At 40.3% G+C, this 26,468-nt stretch overlaps 1 protein-coding gene across 4 annotated transcripts in view; it reads left to right on the top strand.

The window, feature by feature from the left end:
- The window catches only part of LOC144260769 (sodium channel protein type 5 subunit alpha-like), a 263,536-nt gene that overhangs the window by 214,445 nt on the left and 22,623 nt on the right, over positions 1-26,468 (top strand). For all 4 annotated transcript variants that reach the window (XM_077809502.1, XM_077809501.1, XM_077809503.1 and 1 more), the window contains one exon: positions 19,757-19,879. In XM_077809502.1, coding sequence (XP_077665628.1) covers positions 19,757-19,879 — 123 coding nt within the window. The remainder of the gene's footprint in view (positions 1-19,756; positions 19,880-26,468) is intronic.

Genomic DNA, 26,468 nt, shown 5'->3' with positions numbered 1-26,468 from the left:
TCGGCATATTCTAAATTTGAGTCCCCAGATTGTAAACTCCCCAAATAAGTGGTTGTCTGTATTCTCTCAGCAATCACACTGCATACTTCTGGCACTCTAATACTGTATTCAAATTTGAAATAATAATAAAGAATACCTCCTCCTTCTCCTGACAACAGTGCTCAGTTCCAATGAGATTGCCAGGGAATTAATTGGTCCATTTTTCTGCAGATCTTTTTTGAAAAATATCTTTGTTTTTTTAAAGTTAAGCCACACTTTGGAAATCAAGCTTGTTACTGTACTGACAATAACTTACACGTGAGAACATTCTTGAACTGTAAGCTATGTCCAGATGTGAAATCAGACTTTCTGAATCAGCTTCTCTCCCTGTTTCACAGGTGCCAACCACTATAAAACTCACAGGGATTGCAGAGATGTCATCTAAGGAAGTATCTGACCCTGTGTGTCAATGTTTAGCAGATCAGGCGGTGCCACATGGTTCTAGAAATTGCCTCATATTCTTCCTCTCCCCATGTGGAGTTGGTTGTGTGTGGTAACAAGATGTGTTTGAAAGAGAGAGGGTGGATTTGAGGGGGCTGACAACATATCTGAAAATGTTTATTTGGGAAAACTGCAAATTGATAAGATGGCTGAGCTCTTCCCAATCTAGCAGTGTGTGATCTCACAGTGAAAGACCATTAGGCTTGCCCTCAGAAATTAGCTGAGCTTTGATTTTTGATTCCCAGCCATCTGCCTTGGGAATTCACTGGAGCTGTTAGAAAAGCCTGAACAGGTGTAAAGGAGGTGACAGAGATTAAGAGAACAGATAGATGTAAGGACCGTCTTCTGAAAAACAGTAGGAAGCAATTAGAGTGCAGAAATGATTTATTTAAAAGCATTTAAACCAACAGGAGTGACATATGCTATTTACAAGGCTGTCCTCTCAAAAGGAAACATTCCCTTGACAAGTGCACCAATGATAAATAGTGAAGCAACTGAGGACATGGAATATTAATACGAAAGCTTCCTGGCCTTGGTTTGAGTATTATGGGGGGAAATGAAAACAGCACAAGTAAAAGTGTTTGGGGGGGGGGGAAACCCATCCACACTCCTAATTTGTTGAATTGCTTCATTTAAAATGTTTTGGATCTGATTTTTGAGAAGTGGTCTCTGATTTTACAAATAATTGTGGACAAAAAATTCTATCTAGGTACTCGCATGGCCCATAACATTGTAATATCGGTAAATACCTTAAAATCAGGAATGAATTTCTCTTCACAACAGCCTGTCTGTTAGGAAAATCATTTATTTATTTATGTTGCTGTAGTGCCTAGGATCTCCAGTCATGGACCAGGACCCTGCTATGCTAGGTTCTGTACAAATTTTTTTTAAAGTAACTGCCCCACAGAGCTTAGAGTCTAAATATTTTACTGACAAGGAGGTAAGGCACAGAGAGATGGCAATTTGTTCAAGGAAATCTGTAGTAGAGTTGGCAATTGAATCTAGACCGCCAGAGTTCCCATCTAATGCTATATAACTACAAGACTACTTTTCCTCCTTTGTGTCCATAATTGAAAGCACTTAGATATCTAATTAGCTGATTTGCATCTTGCAGGCAAGTAGCTAGATGTCTAAGTGGTATGAATTGTACTTCCAGAATCTGAAGGTAGGTTGATGCCTTTTAAAAAAACATACGGTATAATGGAATTAATGCTCATTAAGGAGGGTTGTTGGACATCAGTACATATTTAAGCCTATTGGAGACCATAAAGTCTTAACCTTTTTTGTTACTGTTTTAATAAGTTAGTGCTTTAAAATATTTGACTATTTTTGGGCTGGTCAAATACACAACACTACATATGAAATATCCAGCAGAACCAGGGCTAGAACCCACTTCTTCATGCTTCTGGTCTGGTATGGCTTTAACCAGACTATTGTTTCTTTCTTGGGGCTCAAGTATCCATGATGGTGACTTGGTGAGTGCTTTCTGTGAGGCACTAAGTACCCGCAACCACCATTGACTTCAGCTGGGGTTCAACATTAGCTCACAGTATTGGGCTCTGTGTTACATAGGCACACTAACATGAAACTGCTGGCCTTGAAGAGAATGAAGATGAACACTAGAAACTTAGATGGTGTCTTTAGAACGATATAGATCTAGAAGTTTTTGAAGGTGCAGGTACCACTCTCTGATTTCTAGTAGCAAAATACACAACTTACTGATGAATTTATTTAAACTGATCTTGTATATCACAGATTTCATTAGCCCCATTAAGAGCAGGAATTGGGGACTACAATAAAAAGCAAGATATAGCTGTTACCAACAGCTTCATTTTCTGCTGAGGAGCAAAACAAATAATATGAAAAGGTCTGGGAGGTATTCTACTCTGAATATCAAAATGGGACATGGCTCTTCTTGTACATAAAAACATGGTGTTTTATTTTTTAAAAAGGCTAGTCTGTGCAACTCTTATCCATGCTCGTGAGCATTTAGGAACAAGAGCATTGCAGTCAGTGAGACTACTCAGGTGAAAAAGTACCCAGACTAGTTACCATGCTCCCTTTGGAAATCCCTAACTCCATTCTTTTTAAACATTTGAATAATAGCATCAGTGGATTCAAATGGCAGAAAATACACCTCTGGTTGCATAAGAATGCGCTATGTGTCCCAAGAAAGGAAGCAGTCATCACATCATCTAATCCTAAAATATGAGGTTGGCCGTTGTGCAGAGTATTGCAGACACATACAAATCTCCAGGACATGCATGCTGAGGGCCTGACAAGCCCACTAAAATGAATGAAAAGACTTCCATTGTCTTCAGTGGGTTTTATATCAGACCTGGGATACCATAGAGGCAGAATTGTTAATAATGCCTAGACTAATCTCCACACCAGTGTGGTACTGTTCACTGGGATATGTAATTACTCAAAGTCCATGCTTTGGCCTACCACTTGGGGTTAATCTGGACAAAAATAAATAAAAAAAGCAAGTATACCACTTGGACTCTCATTTTCAATACCACTGGACTGTTATGCTTTACTCCAGTGGCTCTCAACCTTTCCAGACTACTGTACCCCTTTCAGGAGTCTGATTTGTCTTGCATACCTCCACGTTTCACCTCTCCTAAAAATTACTTGCTTACAAAATCAGACAGAAAATACAAAAGAGTCACAGTACAGTATTGTTGAAAAATTGCTGACTTACTCATTTTTACCATATATTATAAAATAAATAGGTTGGAATATAAATATTGTACTTACATTTCAGTGTATAGTATATAGAGCAGTATAAACAAGTCATTGTCTGTATGAAAATTTAGTTTGTACTGACTTCGTTAGTGCTTTTTATGTAGCTGGTGTAAAACCACGCAAAGATCTAGATGACTTGATGTACCCTCAGCGTTATGTGTACCCCTGGTTGAGAACCACTGCTTTTCTCAAATCAAATTCTACTAGAAAATTGATTCTAGTTCTTAAAAGGGTAGGTCTAGTGAACCTATGTAAATTATTTTGAGGTAATACATTTTTAGGTCCTTGAGGGTGGCTTACAAAACAGAGATGTGGTCCTCTGTTCCAGTACATACAAATCTACTAGTTAACTCAGATGACCTCAGTGAGACATCATTCTATAAAATTTCCCATTCAAATCACTGGGGTGCAGGAAGATTTCATGACCAGAAATGATGTGTATGTATATTACTAATATGTTACTAAAAGTATCCAGTTGTCTGTGTACATAGGAAAGGGAGCTAAACATTGGAAGGCAGATCCTCAGCTGCTGTAAACTGTCATGGGAAAAAACATAGTATGTGATCACGTAATTAAAGACTGTATCATCAAGCATATATACAAGGGGGAGAAATTATGGTTGCACCAGACCATTGGCTTTTACTGCCCATGGATTCAGAGGAGCCCACCACAGCATCACCTGATGCGCTCATCTGTGCTCAGGTGCTGCCCTTCCCCACCCATAGCAACTCCTCACCCTGCCCCCTCCGCAGCCCTACCAAACATGGGGCCTCAGGATCTCCCCCTTTCCCCCAAGAATCCATTTCCCCACCCATCACACAAGATCTCCCCCTTCCTTTGAAACTCCCCTTCCCCTCCCAATCCCCTCAAAATCCTCTCGCCCTGTCTCAGCAAACCTTTCTAGGAAGTGCTGCTTAGGAGCCAGCACCTCCTGCTAGGACTGAAGAATCTAACTCCACCTTCCAGGCAGGAAACAAGGATGCAGGCAGGCCCTTCCCCTGCGACACCCTGCCCCCTTTCTGGCCCTGGTGCTGCCAGACATGGGGCTTCATCTGCTGAGCTGGGTAGGTTTGTGGGTAGCTAAGAAAATTAAACTAGGGGGTGGGGCTGAGCTCCCTCTAGCATAGGCAGTGGTGGCTATGACTTATGTTGTAAATAATGGTGGGTAAAGCTGCCTATTTGTGCAGTTGTGGAATATAGACAGCACCTACATAAAGTACCACTGTATGATTTGGGGGTTTTGTTTTTAATTTATCTATTAATTCGCTTTAAAAATCCTTTGGATTTTTTTCCTTTTGTAATATACCCCAGTTTAAAAGTAAGTCATTTTGTATGTTGCAGATTCTTTTTCCTCACCTTCCATCTGTCTTATCTATAAAGACTGTAAACTCTTTGAGGCAGGGTCTGCCTTTGACTCTGCATATGTGCAGCACCAAACACAATGGGGCCCTAATCTTCATTGGGCACTACTGGGACATAAATAAATAAGAAATGGAATCTGTCATCTAAAGAACATTGCACCATCCTCTTTAAATATTGGATTTTAAATCCATGACACTGAATCACTGAAATATTCTTTATTTAATTAACTCCTAGACAATAAATACTTTCCAGCTAAATATTAATTATTACCAGACTCTAAAGCTGATTTACAAATTCAAATGTTTATCTCACCAGAAGCAGTTTAGCAATAACTTTAAACATTTATTAATCAGGCTAGTTTCTTTTCAGAGTTCATTACCAATATTTTAGCTCTGTTTAATTCATCAATCATTCTTGCTGCTGCCCGGGAAAAAATGCATATATTCTATAAAGGGACAGTCTGGATACATGTTGCTAGTTCTGCTAAGCCATATAGATGACAAGAAGCCTGCCTATAAAATATTTTGCATGGACCTGACAATCTCTGGGGCTGTCTGGGGTGGCCACTTTAAGTGGTTAATCTAGACACAAGATTCTGAAGCTAGTTTTTCTTGGGCACAACATTGAAAGAACCGGAAATGAAAGTATTAGTAAATAAATTTTGATAGAGCAGTGATGGGACTAGTTTGGCTGTGTCTTTCCTGATTCCAGGAGGCTTAGACCACCGCTAGAGCCAACATCTGAAACCAGTTTCCTTTCAGTTTGAGTTATATCATCCCACTTGGCAGGGGCAATCTGTATACATAAAACTGTCCATGACCAATAAAAGTGAGGAGCAGGTGGAACAAACTTCCCTAAATACCAAGATTTGAGGGATTTCTACAATACCCACCTTTCTTCAGCAACATGAAAGAAGCCAAGGTTGGGCAGGCAACATCATGATTATTTTGGTCTAAAGCCCCTGAGGTCTATTGGCAAATTTAACTCTGTGTCTGATCTGGACACTATATGATGCTGTTTCAGAAGTGGCATCCATGGAACAAATGTTAGGAAGTTTTTAATGGAATTTGGGCTGACCTCTGGTTTGGCTCCGTACTGAGATGAACTGAGGCTCGGTGCAAAAAAAACCAAAACGTCCTATTTGATTAAACAATATATATTTCACAGGGAATGATTCTGCCACATTGCTCCTATTGCATAGCAGAAGAAGTCTCACTGGGTGAAAGCCTGGAAAATCAATGGAATTTTGCCATTGACTTCAATTCATCCATTGGCTTTATGGGACAATTCAGCAGAATTGGTGCTACTCATTGCCAGTAAGGTTTTCAGAAACAGGCCTACAAACAGCAAATTCCAGTAAATTCCATAATGGTGTTGGTCAACAAAAACTGGACCTACTATATAGTCAGTAGTGTCTGTGGGACTCCCACTCCCTGGGCCAATGAAGAATCAGTTGGGTTGCCCAAATGATTTTTTTTTTTTTATTATTTGACAGATGGGTGGGAGGGCAAGGAAAGGCTAGAGATAGCACTCTCAGACAGTCCAGTTTGAGACACATATTGCCATTTCATAGAAGTCAATATGGAAGTAGCCAGCAGCTGTGAAAGTTTATGATAAGTAGTATTATGTAATAGATGCGCTATAGACAGAGGGGTAAATTAAACTCAGTGTGTATGCCACACTGGCATAACAATAGTGGGAATGTTCAAATACCCCACTGCACACAGCCCAAACTGAAGCTAATGTCACTGCATAAGGACGTGTTTGTACCTCAATCCCTGTGAGGAAGACTCAGGAAACTAGATAACAGTATAGATAAGGTTTATTCCCCAGGCTCCTTCTCAGAGTTCACCTTATTCCTCCTTCTCTTTCTTTCAGTCACCCTAGCCTACCCTTCCCCCCCACTTTGTGGTGCATCCTGGGAATTGTAGTTTCTGGACCCAAGGCTACAGGAATATCCTAGGAACAAACTTACAAACACAAATTGGTGTAGCTATCTGCACTAGCTAGACGCCACATATACAAACCTGTAGCAGGAGTTTGTGCCTACTCACCTACTTAATTCAGCAGCTTGTGCCCATGGTGTCTGCCGTGCAGCGCACAAGACTTTAGCTTCTTTAGGGCAGAGAACATATCTTTGTACAGTGCCTACCACTGTGGGGCCTTGATCCTGATCCTGCTGGACAGTTCTGTAATATAAATATTGAATAGTAGTAACAGCTGTGGATGGCTTCTGTGTTTCCTATAAGCTACGGCAGCCTTTGTAGTTTGAATCATCCATGTGTGTTGACTCCCATTTACAAATTAGTGCTGCCAAGGCATGGATATTGTGCCATTTGTGGAGGGGAAGCCTTTACCTGATCACTTTCTTCTCCAGCTCCTCCTTCATCCCACACATTCAGTGTTTCCACATATGTAGTGTGGTGTACCCTTCTTAGTGTCACCTGATGTATCAGCATCCTAAGTAAAAATTTCCCCCTTCCATGTGGAACCATCTGACACTATTTGTTTGATTGAAGGGAGTTCAGAGAAGAGCAACAAAAATTATCAAGGACCGAGAAAGACTGAGTCGTGATGGAAAAAGAACTAAATAACATGGGCCAAATGCTGACATCCCTACTCACTTTATACACAGTCTTTACTCAAGCAAAACACCCACATGGTCTAGCTTCAGAGCCAAATGTTGCCTGAGTAAAGTCTGAGTAAAATCTGAATCAGGCATGTATATAATGTGGGTCTATATAAATGGATTAAGTAGCAAGTTAATGGGAACATGAAAACAGCCTAAGCGCCTGCAGATAATGAAGGTAGTAAATGTCAAGGAGGGAGAGGGATTATTTGGGAGTGTACAATGGAGTATAACAAAGAGCAACTGGACTAAACTAAGGAAAGGAAAATGTAGACTGAATATTTGGAAACTTCCTAACAATATGAGATCTCTTGGGTTCTATGAAATGCTACAAAGGAAACACTAGAAGCCCCAATGCTTTGCAAATTAAAAATAAGACTAACCAAAACACCAGAAAATATGTAGTAGGAAGCTATCCTGCTTTGTTAAGTAGGATAGGTTATCTACTCTAGGTTCTGTTATGGCCCCCATGGCCCACTAGTCCGGTTCCAGCCCAGCGACCCTGCAACCAGCAGCCACGGTCTGCACAATCTCTAACCTCACTGCTCTTTCCCTGGGCTGCTTTCTGCTTCGCTCCCACGGGCTCTCTTCTCCACCCTTCTGGGTAAACCCTTCCCTCAGGGCCAGGATCCCAAGGCTTCTCTCTCTCCTTGGGTTTCTTCCTTTTCCCTCTTTAAGCCCAGAGAGTGACTGTCAGTTTCCACACTGCAGCCCCCTTTCTTTCTTTCACTGTTGTTTTATGGTGCCACAACTTCAGCATGTGAGGCAAAAACCACTACCTAGCACAGTTTTCGCATAAGCAAAAAATCTATATCCTCTCACCCAGTCCTGTATCCTTGAAAAAGAGAAGTAATGCTTTTTAATGCTACTCCATTTTCCCGGTATTCTCACCAATCCTTTCAGCCTATATTCCTTCACCCTGAGGTGTCTCGATTCTTCATAGACAATCTTTCTTTCTGTGTAATTGTTCCTGCATTGCCACAACAGATGCTAAACTGTTTCTTATACTTTGAATATGTCTCACAACCAATCTTTGTGCTTTTTTCATAAATATAAATGACCGTTCAGGTTACAGTGACCTGTTAGCACTCTAAATGTAGATACTTCTCTTCTTTTTTAATAAAAGGAGTACTTGTGGCACCTTAGAGACTAACAAATTTATTTGAGCATAAGCTTTCGTGAGCTACAACTCACTTCATCGGATGCAGTTGCAGTTCCCAGATCTAAACATTAGAAGGTTCCATCCGCCAAATAAAATCTAGTAGGCGCTCCAGTATTGAGCAATGCCAGGTTATGCATCTCAATGAACTATTCCATGCATTTGCCATTATAATCAGTTTTCCTGCTTCCCCATAATTCATTATGGCTAATAAGGTCTCCACAAATAATATATGGGCCTTTGAGCCCTTTGCTAACTCTTCCAATTCTAAACTGTCTAGTTCTGCACACTGGTTGTAAAGTTTATAGATTTGTATAAAGGTGCTATTATTCTGCAGAGGAATCTCAACAGTATTGTATCCAAAACATAAGTTCTGTATATCTATGTCAACATAACTAAGACCTTCCTCCTCTTATTTCTCTTCCACATATGATTACATAGTATCCTGGAAGTCTAAACGTAAGTTTCGTCACTAACCATGTTTCTTGTACATGTCAGGTTTATTTTCCATTTCAAAAATAGTTTTCTTTAATTCCTGACCATGTGTTATTAGACTATGTTCCAGCAAAAAATGTTAGAATCATGTTGTTTAAATTACAGTATTACCTACTACCTATCGAGAAACAGGAAGAGTATCTTTGGATACAAACTGGCTAAAAATTAGGTCAAATGACAAATGATGAATATTAAAAAACAACACAAGTATGTAGGGGCAAAATGAGAAAGGCCAAGGCACAAAATGAGATTAAACTAGTGAGCGACATATGATAAAGGGTAACAAGAAAATATTATACAAATACTTTAGAAGTAAGAGGAAGACCAAGGATAGGGTAGGCCCATTACTCAATGAGTGGGGGAAGACAATAACAGAAAATGCGGAAATGAGAGACATGTTAAATGCCCTTTTTGTTTCAGGTTTCAGAGTAGCAGCCATGTTAGTCTGTATTCGCAAAAAGAAAAGGAGTACTTGTGGCACCTTAGAGACTAACAAATTTATTTGAGCGTAAGCTTTCGTGAGCTACAGCTTACTTCATCGGATGCATCCGATGAAGTGAGCTGTAGCTCACAAAAGCTTATGCTCAAATAAATTTGTTAGTCTCTAAGGTGCCACAAGTACTCCTTTTCTTTTTGTTTCAGTTTTCAGCAAAAAAGTTAGTAGCAATTGGGCATCTAATATAGTGAATGCCAGTGAAAAAGAGATAAGATCTGAGGTTAAAATAGAGAAAGAACATGTTAAAAATTACTTTGACAATTTAGGTGTCTTCAAGTCAGTGGGGCCTGATGAAATACATCCTAGAACAGAGGTTCCCAAACTTGTTCCACCACTTGTGCAGGGAAAGCCCCTGGTGGGCCAGGCCGGTTTGTTTACCTGCTGCATCCGCAGGTTCAGCTGATTGTGGCTCCCACTGGCCATGGTTCACTGCTCCAGGCCAATGGGAGCTGCTGGAAGCGGCACGGGCCAAGGGACATACTGGCTGCCGCTTCCAGCAGCTCGCATTGGCCTGGAACAGTGAACCGCGGCCAGTGGGAGCTGTGGTAGGACAAACCTGCAGACGCGGCAGGTAAACAAACTGGCATGGCCCACCAGGGGCTTTCCCTGCACAAGCGGTGGAATAAGTTTGGGAACCACTGTCCTAGAATATGCAAGGAGCTGACTGAAAAGATATCTGAGCCATTAGTGATGATCTTCAAAAACTCATGGACAATGGGAGAGATTCCAAATGACTGGAAGAGGGCAAATATAGTGCCAATCTATGCAAAATGGAATAAGGACCACCCAGGGAATTACAGAAATTCGCAACACCTAGAAGATAATAAGGTGATATGTAACAGTCAACATGGATTTGTCAAGAACAAATCATGTCAAAGCAACCTAATAGTTTTCTTAGACAGGGTAACAAGCCTTGTGGATAGAGGGAAGTGGTAGATGTAGCATATCTTGACTTTAGTAAGGCTTTTGATACTGTCTCATCTGACCTTCTCATAAACAAACTAAGGAAAAATATAGCCTAGATGGAGCAAAACCAATTCCAGAGAGTAGTTATCAATGCTTTGCAGTCAAACTGTAAAGGCATATTAAATGGGGTTTCACAGGGATCAGTCCTACGTCTGGTTCCGTTCAATATCTTCATCAGTGATTTAGATAATAGTGTAGAGAGTACACTTATCAAGTTTGGAGATAATGCAAAGTTGGGAGGGGTTATGAGTGCTTTGGAGCACTGAATTAAAATTCAAAATGATCTGGGCAAACTGGATAAATGGTCTGAAGTAAATAAGATGAAATTCAAAAGGGACAAATGCAAAGTATTCCACTTAGGAAGGAACAGTCAGTGGCACACATACAAAATGGGAAATGACTGCCTAGGAAGGAATACTACACAGAGGGATCTGGGAGGTCATAGTGGATCACAAGCTGAATATGATTCAACAGTGAAACACTTTTGCAAAAAAACTCCAGCATCATTCTGTGATATATTAGCAGGAATGTTATAAGCAAGACATGGGAAGTAATTCTTCTGCTCTACTGCATGCTGATTAGGCCTCATCTGGAGTATTGTGTCCAGTTCTGGGTGCCACATTTCAGGAAAGATGTGGACAAATTGGAGAAAGTCCAGAGAAGAGCAACAAAAATTATTAAAGGTCTAGAAAACATGACCCAGATGGGGAGATTAAATAAACCCAGGTTTTCCAGTCTGGAGAAGAGAAAACTGAGAGGGGACATGATAACAGTTTCCAAGTATATAAAAGGTTGTTACAAGAAAGAAGGAGAAAAATTGTTCTCCTTAATCTCTGAGGATAGGACAGGAAGAAATGGTCTTAAATTGCAGCAAGAGCGATTTAGGTTGGACATTAGGAAAAATTTCGTAACTGTCAAGGTGGTTAAGCACTGGAATAAATTGCCTAGGGAGGTTGTGGAATCTCCATCATTGGAGATTTTTAAAACCAGGTTGGACAAACACCTGTTAGGCATGGTCTAGTTATTATTAGTCCTGCCTTGAGGTCAGGGGACTGAACTAGATGACCTATTGAGATCCCTTCCAGTCCTGCACTTCTGTGATTCAAAATGGCATGAATGTGATTTATCGAGCGATTGCCTATATGAAAATATTTTTCTGACACTTTGGGTTTTTTTATTCTTTTAGTCTTTTCCTCTGTCTGTAAAGTGCAATTGATTGCTTATATCATAAATGCTATAAATTTGTCTTTGTCTACAAACAGTACATCTTCATCTCCATATTTATGGAGCATAGGCTGAGGGAACTGGGATTATTTATTCTGCAGAAGAGAAGAATGAGGGGGAAATTTGATAGCTGCTTTTAACTACCTGAAAGGGGGTTCCAAAGAGGATGGATCTATACTGTTCTCAGTGGTACCCCATGACAGAACGAGGAGTAATGGTCTCAAGTTGCAGTGGGGGAGGTTTAGGTTGGATATTAGGAAAGACTTTTTCACTAGGAGGGTGGTGAAGTACTGGAATGCGTTACCTAGGGAGGTGGTAGAATCTCCTTCCTTTGAGTTTTTTAAGGTCAGGCTTGACAAAGCCCTGGCTGGAATGATTTAGTTGGGGATTGGTCCTGCTTTGCGCAGGGGGTTGGACTAGATGACCTCCTGAGGTCCCTTCCAACCCTGATATTCTAGGATTCTATTCCCCTTAAATTATCTTTCCTTCCCTGAACTGTGTGTTATTTTACCAGTACCTCTTTTCCCTCAGGAACATTTTCCTCCTTCTCCACATTCCACTGTGAATATGTTTTTGCATAGGATATTTAATGGATAGTTTTAGTTTTCTCTATCTATCTATCTTGTTCTGCTGCCACTAGGGTCATCAATTAATCGCAATTAATTCCTGCAATTAACTGAAAGCAAAATTAACGCAGCAGAGGGGCTGGAGCAGCACCAGCCTGCAGGTGGTGGGGGCGTTGGAGCAGCCCCAACCCACAGTTCCCCAGGCAGTGTGGGGTTTGGAGCCACCCCAGCCCACACCTTCCTAGGTGGCTGAAGCCCCATGCCCCAAGAGGCATTGGTACTTATATACTTAGTAGCAGGTATATATACACAGTACATGAAAAGATGGGAGTTGCCTTACCAAGTGGGAGGTCAGTGCTAACGAGACAATTCAATTAAAGTGGAAGTAGGCTATTCTGAACAGTAGAATACCAAGGGAGGAAAAATCACTTTTGTAGTGGTAATGAGGGTGTCCCATTTCAAACAGTTGACAAGAAGGTGTGAGTAAGGCAACTCCCATCTTTTCATGTACTGTGTATATATACCTGCTACTGTATTTTCCACTCCATGCGTCTGATAAAGTGGGTTTTAACCCACAAAACCTTATGCCCAAATAAATTTGTTAGTCTCTAAGGTGCCACAAGGACTCCTTGTTGCTCTTTGATCTTGTCTTCTCTAGGAAAATAAAGCATGTTCTTAACTTGGGTTAGCTAACACATGGCAACTTATATAAGGTAAAATCCTAGGGATGCCAAGGCAGCTTTTAATGTTAACACATTAGCAGGTCTGTATAAACCCTAGGTTCCAGCATAGTCTTTTATCTTGACCAGCTAATATGTGTGAAGACTACAAACTGCTTGGTCATCACTAGGATTTTACCTCATATTAGTTATCATGTTAGCTGACATGAGTTAAGAACATGCTTTTTGTTTTTTTCCTAATGAAGATACACCTTTATGGAGACTGTAGAAACTCCATTAGAGTAAGCTAAGTGCCATAACATTACCATATTTCATGGTTTCAGATGTAGTTTTACCTAGAAAATCCTATTGGCTATAAATACAAAGATTAAAATAGTTAGAAAAATGTGCACTATTGTTAAAATTGGGGCTTACATTCTCTCCACCAGTGCTTTCCAGATTCCTGCAGGGTTCAGGGGGTAAGTCTGATATAATACAGAATACAAGACAGGTCACAAGCTTGCAAAAGGAAAAAACACACATTAGAAAAGTGCTGACTTTCCTTTTTGCCATGCTTAGGTGGGGCAGTCAGCGCTGATTTTGAAAGCTGTTTGATTTTTTTTTAATAGCCTTTGGGGTCGTAGTTAATCAAGTCCAAACAGCCAACTCTCTGCTGTAGTGATTTTCCTGTAAATAAAATTTGACAGGGAGAAATCAAATACCTTTGAAATCAACAGTAGAGTATTTAGACAAGTTGTCTCGAACTGAGGACTGACTCCAGCCTTGTAAATCATGGCCAAATATCACACAGCTTGACAGCCTAATCCTCTGAATAGATATCTAATACTGTGTAAATCTGTGTCAGGAGGACAGCAGCACCTGTGATGTATTTCAGGGTGACATTTTTGGCACTCTGGAGAAACTGGTAACCCATTCTGAGCTGAAACCTGGTCTTACAGGATTTGAACAATGCACCTTTGGCCTTGAGCAGAGGTGGACCTATGGCCCATGAATCTGGGATTGAGGGAAGAAGAAAATAAAGCACATGTGCAGCAGAGGCACCATTTCAGATTTTGGTTTGGTTTAACCATGACTCCTGGGGCTATTTAGGCACTTGAAAACTCTTTTTTTTTTTTTTTTTTTTTTTGGCAGATAACTTAGCAATTAGCTGACAGGAGTCCTGTGTCTAATTCCATTAAAAAAGAAAGAAAATTAAATAAATATTAGACACACTCAGCTCTAATAACAACATGTTCTGATGTCTTGTGGCAAGTCAGTTAAGGGACACTGGTTCGGTTTAAAATTTTAATGTATATTCTTACTTTATTACTAACTGTGGAGAGAGAGACCCCATCAGGACTCCTGGGTTATATCCCAACTCTGGGAGGAGAGCAGGGTCCAGTGGGTTACAGCAGAGAGCAGATACATCTGGGTTCTATATAAGAACATCAGAATGGCCATACTGGGTAAGACCCAATGGTCCATCTAGCCCAGTATCCTGTCTTCCAACACTGGCCAATGCCATGTGCTTCAGAGGGAATGAAAAGAACAGGCAATCATCTAGTTGCCCTGTTGCCCACTGGCAAACAGAGGCGAGGGACATGCAGAATATGGTGTTGGATCCCTGTCCACCCTATCTAATAGCCATTGATGGACCTATCCTCCATGAACTTACCTAGTTCTGATTGGAACCCTGTTATAGTTTTGGCCTTTGCAACATCCCCTGGCAAAGAGTTACACATGTTGACTATGAAGAAATGCTTTCTTTTGTTTGTTTTAAATCTGCTGCCTATTAATTTCATTGGGTGACCCCTAGTTCTTGTGTTATGTGAAGGAGTAAATAACACTTCATTATTCAATTTTTCCACACCAGTCATGATTTTATAGACCTCTATCATGTCCCCCCTTAGTGATCTCTTTTCCAAGCTGAAAAGTCCCAGTCTTTTTAATCTCTCCTTATACAGAAGAAGCTCTATACCCCTAATCATTCCTGTTGCCCTTCTCTGTACCTTTTCCAAATTCAATGTATCTTTTTTGAGATAGGGTGACCAAATCTGCACGCACTATTCAATATGTTGGCGTACCGTGGATTTATATAGAGGCAATATGATATTTTTTCTCTTATCTATCCCTTTCCTAATGATTCCCAATAATCTGTTACCTTTTTTAATTGCCACTGCACATTAAGCAGATGTTTTCAGAGAACTATCCACAATGACTCCAAGATTTCTTTATTGATGGATTGAATTCAATTCAGTTCAGCTAATTTAGACCCCATCATTTTGTATGTATAGTTGGGATTATATTTTGCTAAATGCATTACTTTGCTTTTATCAACATTGAATTGTGTTGCCCAGTCACCCAGTTTTGTGAAATCCCTTTGTAACTCTTTGCAGCCTGCTATGAACTTAACTATCTTGCGTAATTTTGTATCATCTGCAAATTTTACCACCTCACTGTTTACCCCCTTTTTCAGATCATTTATGAACATGTTGAATATGTACCTCTCTCGATTCTCACCTTTTATTCCAACCCTTTGTTTCCTGTCTTTTAACTGAAGTGCCTGGCAGTCCTTTCAGGATCATCTAAGGATCCTTAATTTACTTTAATGATAAGGCTTTTGTTATCTTTATCACCCTGCTTCTGTTTATAAAAAGAAAAGGAGGACTTGTGGCACCTTAGAGACTTACAAATTTATTTGAGCATAAGTTTTCGTGAGCTACAGCTCACTTCATCGGATGCTCACGAAAGCTTATGCTCAAATAAATGTGTTAGTCTCTAAGGTGCCACAAGTACTCCTTTTCTTTTTGCGGATACAGACTAACACGGCTGCTACTCTGAAATTTGTTTATAAACAAATTCCCTGCCCCAAAGCCGGTGCTGCTCACAGCTTCTGAGGTCCACATATCACACTCAAGATGTTGCAATTAAGAGCTCAGTCTGGGGCTAGGGTTAGTAGATCTCCTCTACAAAACTCAGGAGGGGCTAGAGCCCTTCCCTGTCCCCCCGCCCCCAAATAGCGCCCCTGAATTGTGGGAGACCTGAAAACCTGTCAAAAGTTTTGCCTGTAACTCATCTGGGTAAAGATAACAAGGGGAAAGGATTGTTGTTGCACTGCATTTTAATCCTTTTGTTGTAAAAATACATTTTTTAAAAAATGAAAGAGCTGAACTTCTAGCAAGTGTGTTGGTAATTTAGTTTCTGTTTTTCATATCATCTCTCAACCTATTCATAATATTGCACACAGTTCTCTTTTTCATTCACCTCCCCCACAGGCAAACAACTGTGGACGGGGAACTCAAGGGCTCTGCAGGACTAGTGCCATTGTCTGGCTATGCCAGACAAAAGACAGGAGGCACCAGGTGTGGTTTAATTAGGCTGCAACTTTATTCACTTAAAATATCCGGGAGTACCTGGCAACAAATAGTACAGTACAGGAAGGAGGAGGGTCAACTCCCCGCTATGCCAGACATAGGAGCCCCAAACCCCTTCCTCAACTCCTTTAAAGGGTGCTAGGAAAAGGAGAGGGGTCGCTTCCCCTTGTACGAGATGGAGGGGCCCCAAAACCCCTTTACTCAGCTCCCTTAAGGAATGATTTCCTTCAAATCCTTTTCCAATCTGTGTTATCCAATACCCATATTCCTCCCATAGTACCTGTGAAACGTCGACAGACCCCAGTCGTCAGCGGGCAGGATCAAACCTGGGGCCTCTGGAGCCTAGTGCATGAGCCTCTAGCACATGAGCTAAAAGCCAACTGGCTGTTAGCTAAGGCTGTAGGAGCAGACTCATTTTCTCTCTCTCTGTCTCTAAGTGGTCTCGGTGCCACTAGATGGGACAGAACACCACACCCTGGAGGTCTGTGGGTTACACCTGCACTGGTCATCCACCACAAGTTTTATGTAATAAGTTGCGACATTATAACCTAACCCTCTTACTCCACCCCATTGGGTCTCAGACCAGCTGTTGGGAAGGTGAACCCTCCCCCCGTCCGCTTGGCCAATCTGTTGGTGAGAGAAAAATTCCTTCCCAGCTCCCCACAAGGACAAGAGTAACTAGCATAATGTCCATACCAGGTCAAGGGGGAACCCAGTCATTTTGCCATATTCAGGGTGGGTGTATGCTGCCACCTTGATCCTCATAAAGAGGGCCTCTTCAGGGCTGCATGGGGTATAAATATCCTCCCACTCTTCCAGTCAGCAGGGAGGGCAGGGCAGTTACTTTCTCCTGACCTGAGCACAACTGCTTCCTGCCCTTCCTGTCCATCCCTGTAAACTTCCCCACTTCTTCCCACCCGTTGTAAGAAATTCTTAAAAGAGCAACCCCCTTTACTCCCAGCATAGCTGGACAAAAAAGACCACTTGCATGAAGCTTGCGGCAGACACATTATCAGTATTAAGTTTTCCAAAGGGGGTAGGAGTAGAAATATGTCCAGACACCTTCTGAAATTCCTACTGTGGCAGTACACCTCACAGGGCTGTGTATCTATGCTGTAGTGGAGTCCTTACTATACGGGGCATACCTCAGTCATGCCAATTATGTTACAATGTTGAGAGTCAACAGTTGAAAAGCTATTTTATATGTGTGCCCAATACTATGGGCTGAATCCTACAATCCTTTCTCCTTCGTTGGGCAACATTCCCATTGAAGTCAATGGGTGGAGTGAATAAGGACAGCAGAATTTAACTCTATGTTAATGCAATATCAAGGTCCAGATTTTAACCACAATTTTCAAGAAACTCAGAGTGAAAGGCAAACAAATATTAAATGAACATTTACAGCAGTAGGCATGAGCATGAGAGAGTGTGAAAATGAGAGACTGCTTGGCAATGTAGTACACTGTGGTTATAAAGGTTTCAGCAGACCGAGTTTTGGTTGGCTACATTAATAATGAACGGTGAAGACAATACCAGGCTAGACAGAGCATCCCAAATGAGTGTCAGTAAAAGCTTTATACCACACTAATCCTAATGCAATTCAGAAACGTTACAGAGAGTTTTAAATGTTTTTCATAGGCCCTCCACCTGTAAAAGCCAGGCTGCCATAGTTAATCATTAATCCCAAGTGAGCAAGCCTTAGAAAGGGAGAGAAAAATATCACTAATTAATATATGGAACCTATAAAAATTATCTACTTAAACCTAGCCTATGTCTGATCTATCTGCCTAGTAAGTTTCTATACCATGCTTATCACCATGGTACAGAAGCATTTATTATCAGTCTTCCTTCCACTCCAGCCACAGGAGCTGAATCAGTGAGGTGAGTTTGCCTATTGCACCATGTTAAAGTGTGTATCAGTGGCTAGTGCTGTGTGCTGTACACCAATGCTTCTTCCAGCACAGCTGTGCTGATTTACACCAGCTGAGAATCTGGCCCATTGTGTCTGCCCCTGGCACTATTAACTCCAGGAGCTGCTACCCTACTGCTGGCTGTGTCTAAAAGGTGCAATAGAACCATTAATTTATAAAAAATTAAAACACTGAGTGCATTGTACAAAGATATTTAGAGATGATTACTGTCTGCTCTGCTTTGTGTAGTTAAATGACTAAGCTTATAGGAGTAGGGATGGCCCAGGGGTTAGGATGCTAGCCTGGGACTTAGACAACATGGGTTCAATTTCCTGCTCCATCACAGACCTCCTGCATGATGTGTTTCTGGTCCCCTCTGTAAAATGGGGGTAATGGCACGTCTCTCCATTACAGGGGGGGTGGGAAAGATGAACACATTCAAGACTGGAAAGCACTCAGATATTATAGTAATGGGGGCCATATAAGTACCTTAGATAGACAGGAACAAAGGATTTGTCAGAGTGAGCAATGCACATATTAATGCATGTAGTCCGTAAAATCTCAATTCCTGGCTATAGAAAAGGTTGTAAAGATGGAACAAAAATTAATCTGTTTATTTTACTCTTGAAAGTCCTAGAGATGCTTACAGCGTATGGGAGTAGCTTCCTTTTTCACTCCCTGGTTAGTAAGAATTCAGGCTGTGAATGTCAACTGTGGCTGTAAAACCCATTTACTTCGTGTTTGTTCATCTGATGAATAATCTCAAATTCCATTCAATCTGCACAGATTTCAGTTGTTTGCCTGATAGCAACAACTCTTGATTATGACCAGCTGGGCACTATGAAATCTCTCAGAACACTGAGGGCCTTGAGGCCCCTCCGAGCCCTATCCAGATTTGAGAGCATAAGGGTAAGGGTATCTTTTAGTGTCTATCAAGTATGTGCACCTTTAATGCTGAGCACCTTCTAACTTTCCTTACAGGAAAATAACATAGAATCTTCTCTTTTAGGTGCTGTGTGGGGCTCCAGATAGTGGTGAAAATGGAAAGAATCATACAAATTATATACATAATTCTTTTAAAGAGTCCATAATAAACTCAGATCCAGTGTCAGGTTAAGGGGAGATCTTTTAAAATCAGTATTTATGATTGATAATTCAGTCGACAATGGCAATCTTAAAATCTTCTATCATTTTAATAAATCATTGGATCTTGCAGGATCTTAAAGTGATTCATTGGGAGAGCACTAAATTGCAGCATTTACATGATTTAATAATACTTCTAATGATAGACGCACACACACACCTCTGTCAGCTGTAAGCTAAATAAAATGTCGGTGCCGCAGATTTGTATTTGTGATATCCTCTTTTTCTGGCCAAAAAGCTCCTGTTGACATTACTAGGCACCTGTGTGCTTTGCTAGTGGAAAATAGACTCTATTTCTACGAGTTTACATTCAATTGGAAACAAAGGTTTTATATTCTGAAGGCATCATGGAAAGAACTGTGTATATATCTGGATGTTAAAACTTCTTTTCTTTCTGCATTGATCTAATTCAATGTCTTCCATTTAGGGTATTTCGTCATTGTCCCACTAACAGGTTTTTTCTTTTCAGGAGGGAAAGGCAGAAGAGAAGTAAAATGGTAGGATTGTGCTAATAGTTTGGACTTTTGCTTTATGTCTCCATTCAGGTCTCTTTAATAAGCCTCATAGCTAATTCACTTGGATACTCCGAAATGGGTCCTATTAAATCCCTTAGGACTCTCCGAGCTTTGAGACCATTAAGAGCATTGTCACGATTTGAAGGGATGAGGGTAAGAGTAAACAAAGCAACCATCGAAGCCCATCTGTGTGAACATCAAGCATGTAAAAGGGCCATATTTCTTTGGTTTTGTTTTCATTATGACTGCAAAGGAAATGAATGATAATGCCGTGTGGGGAAAAAAAACCCTCCATTGTATTGATTGCATTAGTACAGCTGCAGCTTTTACTCTCTGGTGGATTTCATGATAAGCTAATCCCGCTGCATAACTTGTCATACTGTGTTTTAAAAACAACTTTTTGGCTGAGGTAACATCTGGCTAACAATTGTCTCTTTAATTATGAGGCACATCAGGGAAAATAATTTTGCTACAGGTTTGCTCCTGCCTCCAAATTTTATTAAAATTAGAATCAATCGCAAAGTTGTTGAGGACTTTTTCACTAATAAAGAAAATGAACATTAGAGGCACACTGTATATGGAAAACATATGAGCAAATTCACAAAAAACTTTTCTCTAAAGTATTTCAATTTTAATATAGAATGCCAGGATTAGCATTTTAACCATGTGACTTGTGTTCATTGTTCTGTCTTGCATGTCTATCCTCTCCCATTTGCATTTGCTTGAATGTATGGATGTATCCACCAGTATCATACATATTTATTTGTGCTTGATGAGCACAGCAAGTACAGTATGTTTAAGTATCTGGATTTGGGCTTTGTTTTTTAAACAATTTTTATCATGCATGACTATCAAATGATGATAACTGCATTCTGTATAAGTCAAGGGTACCATTAATACTGTAGATCACATGGCAAAACAAATCTCTGTATGGCACAACCTGTAACACTTGGGAGTATATAAGGTACCAACTTAAACACCATTTCCAAGATTTCTGATTTAGATATATGTAAAATTACATCTGTCCTATGTGGAGAAACCAAATCCCTAAAATATGTCAAGGAAAATGATAAGGTGTTAATAATAAAATGAATTTGGAATATGGCTTCTTTTGCCTCTAGGTCGCAAGTTCAAATTCAATATAAGTCACTGGCGATCAAAAGTCTATATAGTTCATGTGCAACAAGTTGGTGGTTTCAGCTGAAATCCTAGTGGTCCAGTTTCCATATCATAATCATACCATAGTAAGACAGCCAGAGGACTGAATGAGCCTAGAAATTGAGCTAACCCTATAAGAAGTAAGTACATTGGTGGAGCAGTGTGGGGCATCCAAATTTGAACTGTTTTGGTTCAAAACACTGCACTCTTCTTAGTGAACCCATACGATATCGTATTTTAAAGAGTATTCACACACAAAACAGTGCATAGGCTTAAGCAGCCAGATCCCCAGCTGGTATATATTGGTGCAGCTCTACTAAAGTTAATAGAACTACTTCTGTTTACACCAGCTGAGGAACTGGCCCCATATTTTTATTAAGTGTGGGTTGTGCCATATACCCAGCTTCACCTACTACAGGCCACATTGCTTTACCACATTCAGGAGCCCTAGCAGGAACAGAGAAATATGGCACAGCTGAGAGGGATAAAGATCTGATCTAAACGCATAGTTGTACCAGTTTAGCTAAAGGTGTGATTTGTGCGTGGACATCTTAAATTGATTTAGACCCGACTTACATTGGTTTAGCTTAAGTTGGTAAATATACAAGCTCAGTCAAAACCCATATAGCTAGTTTTAAAGTCTTATAAGAATATCCATACATGAGTCTGCAAAAAGAAAAGGAGTACTTGTGGCACCTTAGAGACATGAGTTTGTATCAGTTTAACTAAATTGTTGTTAAACCTAGCAACTTCCGTGTGTAGACAAGTCCAAAGTATGGAGCATTTGAGAGGCTGAAAAACTGAGAGAGTAGAGAAACACTGAAGGAAGGTTGGTGGGATGTTTACTGAGAGCTGGAGAAGTAGTTGGTTTGCTGTAAACCTGCAGGAGAAGGCCATTTTCTATTACATCAGTCCCAGAAATGCTGTTCCTAAAATGCGCATACTCAGGGGTATCCCAGGTTTCCTGACATAAAGTTCTTGTCCTCCCTACCCCATAGGTATAGTTGCAATGTGTATAGTATTTGTGCCTCCTTTTTCTGAGCTATCAGAGATACTGAATTAGCTTGTAAATTATAATAAAGTATAATCGAGACTACGTGCCACTGGAAAATCAATTTATTATATTTTTAGCATGTCTAACCATACTTACCATGGCTAGAGACAGTAAGACCTTTCATTATTAGGAACACATATGCTCCAGAATGCACAAGGAAAATTACCAGAGGAGAGAGAGATTAAATAATGTTAATGTTGAGACGCAAACGCACAGAGTAAGGAGATAATAATAGTTTGTGTTTGTATAGTGCCTTCAGTTGAGGAGCTCAAAGTACGTTGCAGAACTAAGGTATAAGCAAGAAAATTCTCATAGAATGCTTCACTAAACTGTATTGTGCCAAAGCTTTGAAGTCAATTGGTCCTGACTAAAAGATAGAGAGGTAGACCTGTGATTTGGGGCCAGTGAATTGGAGGCATTGATAGGTTTGGAGGGGTGATGTCTGCAGGGTCCAACCCAGAAAAGGGGTCCCTGATTGTATGGTAAACAGGGGCCTGTCATGACTAGACTTCAGAGTGGCCAGGCCCCATGCCCTCCACATCCTATTTCTTCCTATCTGCCAATGGGCTAAGTTCCAGTGCAGGCAGAAGAAATCCTCGGCTTGCACCAGCCCAACAGAGAGTTCTAGGAGTTAGGAGAGAACTACCTTCTGGATATCCAAAGAGAAACCCTGTGGAGGGAGCCTCCCCCAGGGAAACTGCAGGAGAGCCTTCTGCTGGTGCCTAGGGGTAGCCTAATGGTGCATACACAGCTGCCAAACCCTGCTGCCAAAAACTGTCTGACTGATAGATCTCAAAAAGTAATTGTAAATGGGCAATTGTTATCCAGTGATGTAATGTTTCTAGTGTGGTCTCAGGGATTGGTTCTTGACCCAAATCTATTCAATATCATTATCAGTGACCTGGAAGAAAATATAAAATCATTGCTGGTAAAGCTTACTTATGGTACAAAAATTAATGTAGTGGTAAATAATGTTAAGGATAGATTAATTATAACAGAGCGATCAAATGGGAATCTGGGCTCACTTGAATAACATTCATTATAATACAGCCAAATACTGCATACATCTAGGAACAAAGAAAATAGAGCACACTTGTAATATGGGGAATTGTATCCTGGAAAACAGTGGTTGAGAAGGGCTTAGGGGTCATAGTGAATAATCCACCGAACATGAGCTTCCCGTGTGATGTGATTGCTAACAGAGCTAATGTGATTCTCTGAAGATAAGCAAGGGAATATCAAGTAGGAGTAGGGAAGTGATATTACCTCTTAATACAGCATACTTGAGGCCATTACTTAAATACTGACATTCTGGCATACACATTTAAAAAGGGACATTGAAAAATTGGCAAGGGTTGGAAAAGAACTACAAAAATGATTCAAGGTCTGAAAAACCTGCTTTACAAGGAGGGATTTAAGAAGTTCAATCTACTTAGCTTATCCAGAAGAAGGCTAAAAAGTGACTTGATCACAGTCTATAAGTACTGACGCGGGGAGAAGAATTCTAATAGTAGAGGGCTATTAACCTAGCAGACAAAGGCATAATGAGCTTCAGTGGATAGAAGCTCAAACTCAGCAAATTCATACTAGAAATAAGGCACACATTTCTAACACTGAGAATAATTAAACTTTGGGACAATTTACCTAACAGTGTGGTGGCTTCTCCATCACTTGAAATCTTTAAATTGAGATTGGATGTCTTGCTAAAAGATATGACTCTAGATCAACCAAAAGGTATGGGCTTGATGTCGGAATTACTGGGTGACCTTTTCTATGGCCAGTACTATACAGAAGATCAGACTAAATGTTCACAATGTCCTTTCAAGCCTTAAAATCCATTGGGCAGATCATCAGCTGGTGTAATTGTCCATGAAATCAGTGGAGCTATGACAATTTACGCAAACTGAGGTTCTGCCCATCTGAATCGGTGAAAGGAAATGTTGAAGATTTAGAGCAGTGGTTCTCAAACTGTGGGTTGGGACCCCAAAGTGGGTCGGGACCCCATTTTAGTGGGGTCACCAGGGCTGGCTTAGACTTGCTGTGGCCCAGGGCTGAAGCCAAAGCCTGAACTCCACAAGCCGAAGCCTGAGGGTTTCAGCCCTCTGTGTTGGGACTCAGGTTACAGGCCACCCCTTCCTGGGGCTGAATCCCTTGGGCTTCAGCCTTGGCCCCCTTCTCTCCCCGCCTGGAGCAGTGGGGCTCGAGTGAGCTCAGGCTTTGGTTCCCCCTCCTGAGGTTGTGTAGTAATTTTTATTGTCAGAAAGGGGTTGCCATGCAATGAAGTTTGAGAACCCCTGATTTAGAGGGCCTTCAGATGCCAAGTAGGGCATTGGGTGGCAAAAGGCTACCCCCAACAGAAATTATGGGGAAGGAGGTTTCAGGCATGGCCAATAAGATATTAATGGGAATGCAGTGTTATAAAACCATCTCTTATAGATGACTTTACTGTATACATTATTTCTAGACATAACAGAAATTTGGTCCTTAGTTTTGCAATGTTTGCGTCTCAACTTTAACATAAATTCTTAATAGTTTTGTCTGTTTACATATTCAGGTCCTTAATCAGCTGTCACTTGCACTGATGTAAATAAGGAGTAGCTCCTTTTAAACAAGTGGCATTATGTTGGTGTAAAATCAGTATAAATCAGAGGAGAATTAGGCCCTTCATTAATAATTCATTCAAAGAGGTGTTTCATGATTTGCTTCAAGTCTTGTGTCATATTGTGTTATCTATAAGCCACGGAACATAATTCAGCACAAGGAAAAAAGGAGAATGCATGCGTGACCATCATTTGTATTGTCTAACTTGCATGATTGTGTTCTGTTCCTATGCATGATCATTTGCACTGTAATCGCTCTATCTCTAACAGCCATAATGTTTTCCTCTCTGTCACACATAGTATAGTTGCAGTAGTTTGGGGCCAGCATGGTTGGACATTGAACAAAAACATCACACTAAGGAACAAATGAAAATTATTAAGATATCCGTTTGGGCAGTATTCCAATGATCATTTGCTTTGTAAATTATTTTGCATCTTGGCTTACAAAATAAAGGTTGGGTTAAAACTATAAAGTTAAGAATGCACTAAATCTAAAAGTGAAAGATAAAATTAGCAAAAGGGACAGTAGTTGTAAAAAATCTGCATATGGCAAAAATAGGTACAGAGTCAGTCTTGCAAAAAATTTGCTCCTTTCAGAAATGTGCAAAATATAGTTCCAGGACTTGAAAGAGTTATGTAATTGTTAAGGCTGTCAATTAATCGCAGTTAACTCATGCAATTAACTCAAAAAAATTAATCATGATTAAAAAAATTAATCGCGATTAATCACAATTTTAATTGCACTGTTAATAAACTACCAATTGAAAAGTATTAAATATTTTGGATGTTTTTCTACATTTTCATATATAGAAAATGTATTCTGCATTGCAATTGAAATCAAAGTGTATATTATTTTTGATTACAAATAATTGCACTGTAAAAATGATAAACAAAAGAAATAGTATTTTTCAGTTCACCTCAAACAAGTACTATAGTGCAATCTATTGTTAAAGTGCAACTTACAAATGTAGATTTTTTTTGTTACATAACTGCACTCAAAAACAAAACAATGTAAAACTTCAGAGCTTAAGTCCTCTCAGTCCTACTTCTTGTTCAGCCAATCTCTAAGACAAACAAGTTTGTTTACATTTACAGGAGATAATGCTGCCCCCTTCTTATTTACAATGTCACCAGAAAGTGAGAACAGGCATTTGCATGGCACTTCTGTAGACAGCATTGCAAGGTATTTATGTGCCAGATGTGCTAAACATTCGTATGCCCCTTCATGCTTCAGCCACCATTCCAGAGGACATGCTTCCATGCTGATGATGCTCGTTAAAAAATGTGTTAATTAAATTTGTGACTGAACTCCTTGGGGGAGAATTGTATGTCCCCCACTTTGTTTTACCCGCATTCTGCCACATATTTCATATTATAGCAGTCTCGGATGATGATCCAGCACATGTTGTTCATTTTAAGAACCCTTTCACAGCAGATTTGACAAAACTCAGAGAAGGTACCAATGTGAGATTTCTAAAAATAGCTACAGCACTTGACCCAAGGTTTAAGAATCTGAAGTGCCTTCCAAAATCTGAGAGGGACGAGGTGTGGAGCATGCTTTCAGAAGTCTTAAAAGAGCAACCCTCCTATGCAAAAACTACAGAACCTGAACCACCAAAAAAGAAAATCAGCCTTCTGCTGGTGGTTTCTTGACTCAGATAATGAAAGTGAACATGCGTCGGCCGCACTGCTTTGGATTGTTATTGAGTAGAGCCTGTCATCAGCATGGATGCATGTCCCCTGAAATAGTGGTTGAAGCATGAAGGGACATATGAATCTTTAGCACATCTGGCACGTAAATATCTTGCAATGCCAGCTACAATAGTGCCATGAGAACGCCTGTTCTCACTTTCAGGTGACATTGTAAACAAGAAGTGGGCAGCATTATCGCCTGAAAATGTAAACAAACTTGTTTGTCTGAGCAATTGGC

The sequence above is a fragment of the Eretmochelys imbricata genome, chromosome 2, assembly GCF_965152235.1.
Source record: "Eretmochelys imbricata isolate rEreImb1 chromosome 2, rEreImb1.hap1, whole genome shotgun sequence".
In the NCBI taxonomy this organism is placed as follows: domain Eukaryota; kingdom Metazoa; phylum Chordata; order Testudines; family Cheloniidae; genus Eretmochelys; species Eretmochelys imbricata.
This window is presented reverse-complemented; position numbering and strand designations above follow the sequence as displayed.